This window comes from Varanus komodoensis, unplaced genomic scaffold (genome assembly GCF_004798865.1).
Source record: "Varanus komodoensis strain SLA01 unplaced genomic scaffold, ASM479886v1 scaffold39, whole genome shotgun sequence".
In the NCBI taxonomy this organism is placed as follows: Eukaryota; Metazoa; Chordata; class Lepidosauria; order Squamata; family Varanidae; genus Varanus; species Varanus komodoensis.
In genome coordinates this window covers 2308302-2318870 of record NW_025335922.1, presented here as the reverse complement: position 1 = coordinate 2318870, position 10569 = coordinate 2308302, and the positions used below count along the sequence as shown (strand labels likewise).

The 10569-nt window shown below is 43.9% G+C and overlaps 1 protein-coding gene across 5 annotated transcripts in view; it reads right to left on the bottom strand.

Annotated features, from left to right (window-relative positions):
- Nucleotides 1–6784, bottom strand: part of FOXRED2 (FAD dependent oxidoreductase domain containing 2) — a 16785-nt gene extending 10001 nt beyond the window's left edge. The window contains exons 1-4 of one of the 5 annotated variants that reach the window (XM_044441017.1): nucleotides 6706–6776; nucleotides 5460–5628; nucleotides 4015–4708; nucleotides 2045–2296 (exon numbers count right to left, since the gene is read on the bottom strand). In XM_044441017.1, coding sequence (XP_044296952.1) covers nucleotides 2045–2296; nucleotides 4015–4541 — 779 coding nt within the window. In that variant the 5' untranslated portion in view covers nucleotides 4542–4708; nucleotides 5460–5628; nucleotides 6706–6776. Of the gene's footprint in view, nucleotides 1–2044; nucleotides 2297–4014; nucleotides 4709–5459; nucleotides 5840–6527; nucleotides 6622–6705 lie in introns of those variants that run through there. The other 4 variants (XM_044441020.1, XM_044441018.1, XM_044441021.1 and 1 more) reach the window with 4 other exon arrangements.
- Nucleotides 6785–10569: the final 3785 nt, after the last annotated feature.

Below are 10569 nucleotides of genomic sequence, written 5' to 3'. Positions count from 1 at the left end.
TACAACACAATAAAATACATTGAAATACAATAGAACATAATAAATTACCATTAAATACAAAATTCTCCATGTATTCTCAAATGCTCGGAAGATCTGCTCACCTCTGCACATTGGCCTACATTTCGAATTCCTCCAAAGTGGAAGAATACCATCCCAAAATACCAGCAAGTCTTTTCAAAAGCCAGATTTAGCTTCCTTCCGTCTGCAGTTTTAGATGGGCATTATTATGGTGTGCCATATGAAAATCGACTATGCCCTGTAAAATATTTTCTAGCTGATATAAGTAAGTTCAACTCAGAATTAGTGGCCAAGTTTTTTCTATCAGTACAAAGAATGCACAGGATGATCCTTGGCTCTGTTTTATAATATTTGTTTTTAAGACATTACCATGTGATTTATTTAACTGTTTTTAATTGCTTTGGGAATGTTCTGATGAATTTTGTTGGGTCTGTGACCGCGTAATAAAGATTGATTGATTGTTGGAATGCCAAGACAAACACTTGCAGGATTTTGGGAGTGAGAGGGGCAGTTGCTCTTGGCACACATTCCCAGAGCATGCTGATCTGGACTTAGAGGAGGAGGAGTGGGGGCCAATTCCAGATAATGAGTTGAGAGAAGTGGAGCCTTAACTCAAGACCGGACTCCCCAGGTGCTCTGGCAGGCTCTGAGAATAACCTAAATGCACAGCTGAGGGGAGGGGGCTTGGAACAGGGGAGTTTCTGAGAGGCAGATGAAGTGGGGTACAGCTGTCAAGCCCATGATGTGACATCAGGAGAGAAGGGCTACCTAATTAGAGAAAGCATGCTCATTTCCAAAAGGTGTCACCCAAAAGGACAGAGCCCAAATATACTCATAAGGACAGTTCCTAGAAGTAAATACTAGATTAGGTTTAAGAAACTGCTCTGTGCATGCTCTGAGAATCATCCTGGGTGATTGTGCTTTTAGAAAACTCTTTGGTAAATAAAGAACTTTTTGCAAAGAAACCCTCATTCATGACCCAGAAGAAAATACTGCTGCCACAATACTGAACTAGAATTACAGGACTGAAGATGCCAAAGGGTACTTGGAGATCACAAGAGCATAAAAAGGGCCATTTTGGATCTGACCAGCATTCTGCTCAGAGGCCAAGCAGCAGTTCACAGGATACCACAACCAGGAAATGGGGTCAGCAGTGCCCTCCTGCCCAAGTTCCACGACAACTGGAGCATTTAGGCACCATGCCTCTGTCTAGCCCAGCGACAGGCAAAAGAGCACTTACAGGCACCAGGGAGCCCCTGGGCACTTTCCTTGGCTCCCACCAAGGTGCACTAACCCTTCCATTTTTAATTTTTATATTTCGCTTGGATCACATGAGAGCAATGTCTGAATGGATGGAGGACAGCTTTGTGGGTGATGGTGGCAGCTTATCTATAGGAGAGATGTGGGGGACAGGAGGAAATGAAGGGGCAGGGAAAGAAACGGAATCCAGCTTCTGCAAAATATGTTTCTCTTCCCTACCTGGGTCTGATTCCTGTCTGCTCATGCGGCTGCCCTGTGGCATCTGCATGGTGAGTTCTAGTCCTGGGACTGTCAGAGCTACTGCTGACTGTGCTGCTGCGGCCTTGTGCTGCAGGGTGCGTTGGGTGCACATCCCATCCTTGTGAATGCATTGGCTAAACCTCTGAACGTCAATCCCAATGACGTTCCCCTGGGGTCCCTAGGGGGCCGCACCTCTTGCCCCTTTCCCCAGCCACCAACTGTTTGGTGAGGTTTCTTCCCATTCTGAAAGATCTGAATGCCTTTTAACAACTAAGTTGCTAGCAGTAAGAGCTTTCCATGACATACCCTGGCTTTTTTTGCATTTTTGGCCCCAAATGTTTTGCCTTCAACCCTGCCCACCACTGGAGTGTCTCCAAACTGGAATTTAGTCATTAGGCTGAAAGAGGTTTCCCCCCTTTCCTGTATGAAGGACAATGGAAAGGAGATGGTGCACACTTAACTCAGATTTTTTAATGACCTCCATGGATGCATTGAATTCTCAGTTCCCATTTAAACAGGCACTTACCTCAAATCTCCAACATAGTGAGTGGCCCAAGAAAGGCGAACTCGGGAGCGGCTCACCATGTGTACAAAATTGGTGACACCCAAAATGTTCTCTGCTGTCTCGAAGGCGGAGTTTCCTCGGCCTAAGATCAACACAGACTGGCCAACGAAATCTTCCGGGTCAACAGACACAGACTCATAGCCCTCGACGTATTCGGAACCGGGGAAGTTCACTTTGTGGGGAACCCATGTTCCTGTGGCTACCAAAAGTACACTGCAACATATAGTCAAGATTTCAGACATGCTTGCCAAACACATGGAAAGCCAAAAGAGCCATTTCTATTTCCAAAACTATTTGCATGCTGAAATGCTAATCTGAGGTTTACTAAAGCGCAGTTATAGATAAAGCAAGCTGGAACCATCAGTGCTTAGGGTAGTTCAAGGTAGTGTTATCATTTTTGCTCATCAGTTTAATGTGTAAGAAAAGATAGCACATGTGAAGAAGTACCCAGAGCTGAGAAAATGTCACCCCAGTCTATGCAGATAACAAATACATAAATAAAATGAAGGGCAAGCTCTGTGTTGACATTATTAGGAAGCAGACTGGAAATAAAATGGCCAGTATCAGGATGCCTTTTCTAGGCATGCTGTGATTATACTGGAAATGCCGTGAACATTTCTTGTTACTCCCTCCCAAAGAGGGCAATTTTGGAAAGGTGTGGAAAAGATCAGTAAGAACGACCAGGGTGCTGGGAAAAGCTGTATGCTCAGGATGTTTTCATTTAGGGAGACAAACACACACAAATGGGCCACTTGACAGATTTTACAATTGTTGTAATGACTTTAAAAAAGGAGTGCTGCCTACTTATGTGTCCCTGGGCTGTACCAATTCACCCTGCAGGTGGAGCATCTAACATCTGGCTATCCCACCACACGAAAAAGAGCCTCATGTACAAACAAGACTAGCAATTGAGGCAAACAGCTGGTCTGGAACCTGCCCTCTGAAAATCACCTAGCAACATATACATCCAGTTGTCTTCAAGTTACCCAAACAATGGCACTGGCTTTTTCTGACATGAGGAAACGCATGTAACTCTAGCTTGGTCTGCACTTAATGCTAAATGATGGATTGTTGCCCTACCCAGGTAGAAAAATGGACCAAGCATGCTTTCTTTTCTCAGTCCATGCACTGTTTCTTTTCTACTTCCCCTTTGTATCCCACATGGCTTTGTGGTGCTATAGCACTGTCGTGCAGGGTAGATGGGCTTTTTGACAACTGCCATCTGTGCCTCTGCTGCTTCAGAAATTAACAACCTACAGCTCTGGGTCCAGATGTAATGACAGCTGAGGGTACGGTTTACATATAGGTTGCTGAATATTGGATTGTTATGTGTAAACACAAAACCATTGGTTAGTTATGAAAAAAGCACAAAATGACCCAGAAGGAGAATCTATGGTTGTTGAGTTGTGAACTCTGAGTTGTTCCAACTGTGGGTTGTCTTAAGTGTGAACCCTGAACCATGAGTTGCTAATGGGTTCTTTTGCTGGGCTGCATGACCGGTGAGGGAGAGTGCTAACCCCTGCCCAGCTGCTCTACAAAGCAGTACTTGAGGGCCACAAAATAATTTGGGATAAAGAGAGGGAGCAAGCAGAGGTAAACAATGCAAGAACTGAAAAAACAACCTGTGTTTTGGCAATTACCTGGCATATAAATCATGGCTAAATTTTGCATAAGGCAGCAACCTGTTTCCGGATTGTTATGTGTGAACCACAAAATGAGTTCTTCCTGGGTTGTTCATGGTTAACAAGTCATGGTTAGTTAGCACAGCAGTGTTCAGACAACTTGGTCCCCCAACAACATGCACCGGGGGTTGGCATTATATAATGCTATAATGCCATCACATAACAATGAGCAAGAAAGGCTGTAAATTGCTGTTTCACAATCAGAATCAACAGGAACAGTGACATTTGGACACTTTTCTAATTGGCTACCTGCACTTATAGAGCAGAGCATTCTGGTCAACAAGGACGAAGTAATGGCCATTCCATGCCTTGATGTCCTTTTCCAGCATCACATGGGTGATGGATGTGTTATAACGTACCCGGAGGCCTAGAAAGGAAGCAAAATCTGCCAGGTAACGCACCATGGCATCAGCATCTGGGAAAAAGTCCTGGGAATAATGTCGAAAGAGCAGTCGGCTGTCATGACTCAGTAGTGAGTTCCAGTCATGGCGAAGGTTGAACTCACTGTTGGATTTGCCTGTATAACGCTTGTTGACACTAATCAGCTTGCGGTGGCGTGGGTACAAGGCAAAGAAACAGCCTGGTACATGGCCACGTTCAAAGGCCACATAGTCCCGGCCTGCACGTTGAAGGAAATAGGCCATCTGCAAGCCCGAGGGGCCAGCGCCAACAATGCAATAGTCATGGTATGTGAAGTCACTAGACCAGGAAGAGGCCAAGGACAAGGCAATGGTTAGCAGAAGTTCCTGCACACATTTGGAAGGAAATGGCATCATACTAGTAGCAACGAGGTTAAGTCTGTTCAAGGCACTTTTGAGAACCGAGAAAGGGAAAAAAGCCCCAGTTGATAACTTCCAAGCTCGCTTAATTCTGTTGGATGTGGCAGCTACATCACATGTTCAATGTTGTGCTTAACTGGGACAAGGTCTTGCTGGAGCCATGCCTGGAAAATATAAGAGGGAAAGGTTTAGCCAGAGTAGCTTCACCTCACTGCCAAGACCTGCTGCCCAGCAGCTCACTCATGAAAGACATTGCTTGAACCGTCTGGTCCTATTCTGCCTTCCTTGGTTCCCCAAATATTTTGCTTACACTGTTATTGCTCAACCTTTTATTAGCAAGTTTCAAAATAAGGATATAAGGATATATCTGGTAGATGTGAAATTTCTGTGGTTGAGAACATCACACAAAGGCCAGCTCCACATGTTGCAAAACTAGTGGTATCACATACATGATATGCCCAAATGCAGCAGATACATCAGAAGTTTCCTAACACGAAGAGCTGCTCTACTGTGGAACAAGATGCCTTAAGAGGTGATAGGCTCTTCTTTGCTGGAATTTCTAAGCAGGGTCTGGAAGGCCATTTGCCAGGGATACTGTAGCTGCCTCCTGCATTACACATCCTGTACTGAGAAGAGGCTTAGACTAGATGACTGCCAACATCTCCAGCATTATGAATCACTGTGACCCTGTTACCTTGGCCATCTTCACCCTAGGTATTTATTGCCCATTTCTGATTCCACTCTCACAGTAGTTGGTGGGTATTTACATAACCTGAGATCTTCTAGGGCCTCTCTTGTGCCTCTTCCTTGCTTCCCAATCTTCATTTTTTTTAGAGGAAAGAGTAGTATTATTAAAAAATGGCAGAGGGAAAAGCTCACTTTTTTTTCTTTTTCTTTTTTGCAATTCTGCTGTACCTTGTTGTTGAGTCATGGAAAGGCAGCAAAAGAATCCCACTGAGGGGGAAAACATGCATAAAGGAGCTGATCTTGATCCTCAGTAACACTGTGGGTTACATGCCACTTGAATCCTACAGTTTATGCTGATGCCACCTCCATCGGCTTTGTGGTCCACTTGCAACTATGGCTGAGAAAGGAAAAGGTGGCAGGAACAATTCTGTGAGCTGAATAAGCATGGTTAGCCTAACCTAAGAATAACCATGGTTGGCCCAAGGCCAGCCAGTGAGCTTTTACGGCTGAATGGGGATGTGAAACCAGTTCTAGTCCGACCACTGCACCATACTGACATTTTATTCATTTTGGACTCTTTTTCTTGAACTGCCCATAAGTCACACTTGAACAGTGTAAGTTACGTATTATTTCTATACTGGCGAGTAACTGAAGCTCTGTCCAGTCTAAAAGGCATTTAAACCATACTTCAACTCCTACTTAAGCTCACCTATAAAACCATTTAAACCTCACAAACCCTTTGAATGTGCAAATATTAAATCTCAATGCAGAATAGAAAGCAGAGGCAGCCATTTTTAGACAAATCCACATTGTAGTGCAGCATTCTATAACTTGGCACCCTCCAGCAGGGTCAGCACTACAATTCCCAACATACTGGCTGAGAGTGCCATGTTGTGGAAGGCTGAGCTAATCAACTGAAATCTTGCATTTGCACCACAGATGTGGTAGAAGCAAAAAGCCCTCTTACGGTGCAATCCTATGCATGTATAGACAGAGACATTTAGGTAGGCATGGAAATTCTGGGACTTGTAGGGCTTTCCGCCAACTAGTAAGCATAGGATCGCACCCTTAAGTGCCTCTGCAAGAAGAATAAAACAGCTACGAATCCACAGGCCAGTCAGGTAGGGAGAAGGGGCCATGCGTTTTCCTTCAAAGCAGCAAATTCCCCCACCCTCTTCATGTCATATATGAGCGGGAAGGCAAGAGCTGCACTGCTTTCCTCTTTACAAAACGTGCCTAAACGGCTGTAATCAGAAGAGGCTGGGCAGGAACCTGAACTCTGCGCCTTATGATTACCCTGGTGGAGCCTTGCCCAGACCAGCTGCATGCTATTCCGTCCCGGCCCCATGGAAACGGGCAAGCAACTCCTCCTCCTCAGAAGCACCATGGTATTAGCCACGACATCTACGGACACTCTTCCTCCGCCCAATGGGGAAAGGGGCGAGACCGGCAGCTGCGTGACGCGCTGACGTACCTGGAGCGTCCGGCGGCAGCGAGACTTATCAGGTAGGTTTCGGTCTCGTGCGGCTGCCCTGCAGGAGTCGTGGCGCGCGCCAACCCCTTACCATAGAGATGACGCGGCTCCAGGTCCTCCAAAAACAAACGGGCCTAGAAGGAACGCAACGAGATATGACGCAGAGCGGCTCCCTTCCTTCCTCTCCGTTAATTCCGCTTACTCGCTCACCCAGATGATTAGTGTCCTTGGTCTCTCTCGGTCATGTGGTGCCGGCCAAGAGGGGCGGGCGCGCGTGAAGTAAAATGGTGATACCTTTTTTTTGAAAAGAGAGAATAGCCATCTTCCCACAATGTAGAAAGACTACAACAGAGTCCTGTGGCACCTTTAAGACTAACAGTTGTATTGTTCATTTAGTTTATGTTATTTGATCAGTATTAGATCTTCCCTATCTCCGTTCTACCAACCTCACTTATTTCAAGTTATTATAATTTTGGGCGTGATTCTATGAGTATTTAGAATAAAAAGAAGTCCTACAGCTCCCACGATGCTCTAGCTGGCATGGTTGGATGGGACATGCTGAGGGTAGCATGGAATTGTACCCGTGGTGTATGGAACTATAAAAATCAGACTGACTCAGGTTAACTTTTATCTAATCAAGCATTCTGTTTATTGCAGTGGCTAACCTGCTTCCCACAGGAAGCTCTCAGGCAACAGTATCCTCTTGCCCATGTCCCCCAGCTACTGGTGAACCAATGCATACAGTTTGAATGGGGAACAGCACATAGCCATCAGGACTAGTGGCCATCGAGAGCCTTGTCCTCCATGAATTAATCCAGTCCACTTTTAAAACCTTCCAAACTGGTCGACTAAACTACATCTTGTGGAAGTGAATGTCGTAGTTGAATTATGCGCTGTGTAGAACCTATGCGCTGTGTAGAACCTATTTGTTTGCAGCAGTGCTGTTTTAAGGTATTTCCAAGCTTTCACACCACACTACACACCTCTTTACACACATGTATTTATAAAAAGTAAAACTGTGGGCTATAAGTAAACTTTCTATCATTATTAGCACTGTATTACTTTTATTAAGGAAACCCAAACATCAAGAAGGCAGGAAGAAGCTACATTGTACTTCCTTTCCTGTTCACTGGGCCAGGAGAGAAACTGTTGAGGAGGAAGGCCAGGAAGATGGGGGAAGCAATTGAGGGCAGACTGGACTTACCTCCTATCCACAGCTGCTGCTGCTGCTTTGTTGAGATTGCCTGGGCTGAGCACACCACTAAGTGCACACCACTTAGCGGCTTTCCTTACTCAGCACTTGAGATGGCTTGTGCTACTCAAATTCTTACCTCTGCATGTATGCATTAGTAAATACTTTTTAAGACCCCCACACACAAAGCTTCCTCATTGCAGCACTCCTCACCTCCAGACCACCATGCACTGAAGCCACTCCTTCCCCAAGCCCAACAGAACAGTACTGCAAGATTAGTACTCACGGGAATATGTACCATGGGAAAAATTATAATATATAAACTAGTTGTGACATAACTGGTGTGAAGAAATGCACAATATAATGGCAGGATAGTGTGAAGTTGGGGATGTGCTTCATGTGACACGCTGGTTAGCTATGCATTGCAATGATGGTAAAAAGCCCTAGTACGGTATACATTTCCACGCAACACAATGACCACAAAAAAATGTGCAAGCTTCTCATGTTTTCAGATCCCTTCCATCAAGTAAGATCCTACAAAAAGCAGGGTGGTAGGATGAGGATGAGAAAATAAGGCTGACTAGATGTTGCTTTCATGTGGATGTCTGCCCGGTAGGTCAGAATGTTATGATAGAGACTTTATATTCATTTTTGTGACATCTCAACTGATAAAGAAATTTAGAGACCACAAAAGCATACACATTTTTGGTGAACTTTTGAGCTTAAAGGTTAATGCTTTTTGAACTTTTCTTATTATGCATTAGCACAGTATCTGTTATCAACTATTCTCGATGGTTTTCTGGGTTTGGTCAATTTTTCTGGAGTTCATTTAACCAGCTGTGATCATGTGAACTTCAGCCTTCCAAAATGTTCTGCCTCCCAACAGGTTTTGCTGCACAATAATCTAGTCAATTGGCTGGCATTACTCTCATTTGCAGCATAGTTATGCTTATTGTCCAGCTATCAGGCTCAAAAAGTCATTTGGGGCAATTCAGTGAAGAGACAAGCCAATTATTATTGGTGATTAAGGCTGTAATCCTATGCAGATCAAAATGAAGTATGAGTAAAAGCACTAAATTCAGTAATGTGTGCAGAATTAGGCTACAAATCTGTGTTTATATCAGTATTTACAGAAAATGAGGGGTAAGGTTTACTTCCAGTGCTTAAATCCATTGTAAATTGAACACACACCTTGAAAAAAGGCACTAATATAGCTTGCTAATGTTGCTTCATCAACAATTGCCACATCCTCTCAATGTATGGGCTGTTGCTCCTGTGGTGTGTTCATATGCAGGTTTATGCAGAAGTCAGTCCCACTGGGGTTCACATAAGGCTCACAGCAAAGCAAGCACACACAGCATTAAAGCCTTGTAGGTGAACAAGACCAGCTTCCCTCGCCCCTAAAAAAGCAAGGAAGCGCTGTAGCAACCACTGGTGCATTGACTCACTGCTCTGCATTGCTAAAAAGGCAACTCTTATGTGGCAGGTGAAATGGCTGCTTATCATTTTGTGCCACACTTTAGGGATCCAAGATGATAATGAACTAGGATTTGCTGCAGCAGGTAGATAACCTCCTAAAAGAAGAACTCCCCCCTTTTTATACAGAACGCTGTTCCTCGCACATTCTCTCTGCAGCAGTTGCGAAGAAGCAAGTCCACATGGGAATTGTTGGAATATGATTAGAGAAAACCCTGCAGTACCCTCATCTAGCCAGGTCTGTTTGCCAAGTCCATTAATGAGCATCATACAGAGGTTCAAGCAATCACCCCTCTGGCACTGCAGCACAAACATTCATTTAATTGGCAGGGATCTGGTACATGGCTTCAATCCAAGGCATGCTTTTAGCCATGAAAGATTACAAATAGCTTCGATTAAAGTACTACTCATGGTAATAGCTTTTAGCAGCCTTTTTACAATAAGGGAAGCATTGCATTCTTGGTTTGTCTTTGAATTTGCAATTTCAGAAGAGAGGGGAACAAGTATAATCCCTTCTAAAATGCATAAAGCACCAAGCAGCCACTAGTAGTACAAATTATTATTTCTGGAATGGCATTAGTGTGGATGCTACTGAAAAAATAGGATTTCCCTCATCATGCATTGCACTAACAGCCTATTGTTCATAAGATTCCAGTGCAGGTAGTCATAATTTTCTTGGTATTATTCCAGCCTGATCACAACCCAGACTGGGTCATGAAAATTCCCTCAATAGTCCTAATACTTGTCCAATTTTCTTATGCCATCAAGAGATTAAAAAGACACTCTTATACTACCACTTTACAACATGTGAACGAATTACAAATATAAGTTGCACGTGGTCAAGAACTGAAAGTCAATATACATGTGGAAAAGAACACATTCTTTGTGTTTCTTCCTTGTGCATCTGTGTGTCTCTTTCCTCAACAGAAAACAAGCATGACAGAATTATTCTAACCTAGCTTCCTCAATAACAAGGAAGCATTCGAAGATGTGATTACACACCTGTAGTATAACATGATACACCCACAGAAAGCTATGACAGTTGATTCCGCTGCCCATTAACCCTAAAATGGACAGGACTGATCAGATAATTGCAATATTTTTCTACTGAAGAGTCTTTTCCTAAGACTTACTAAATTAACTATTACACCTATCAATCATACTACACATATTTAGCAATTTAGACAGAACAGGAA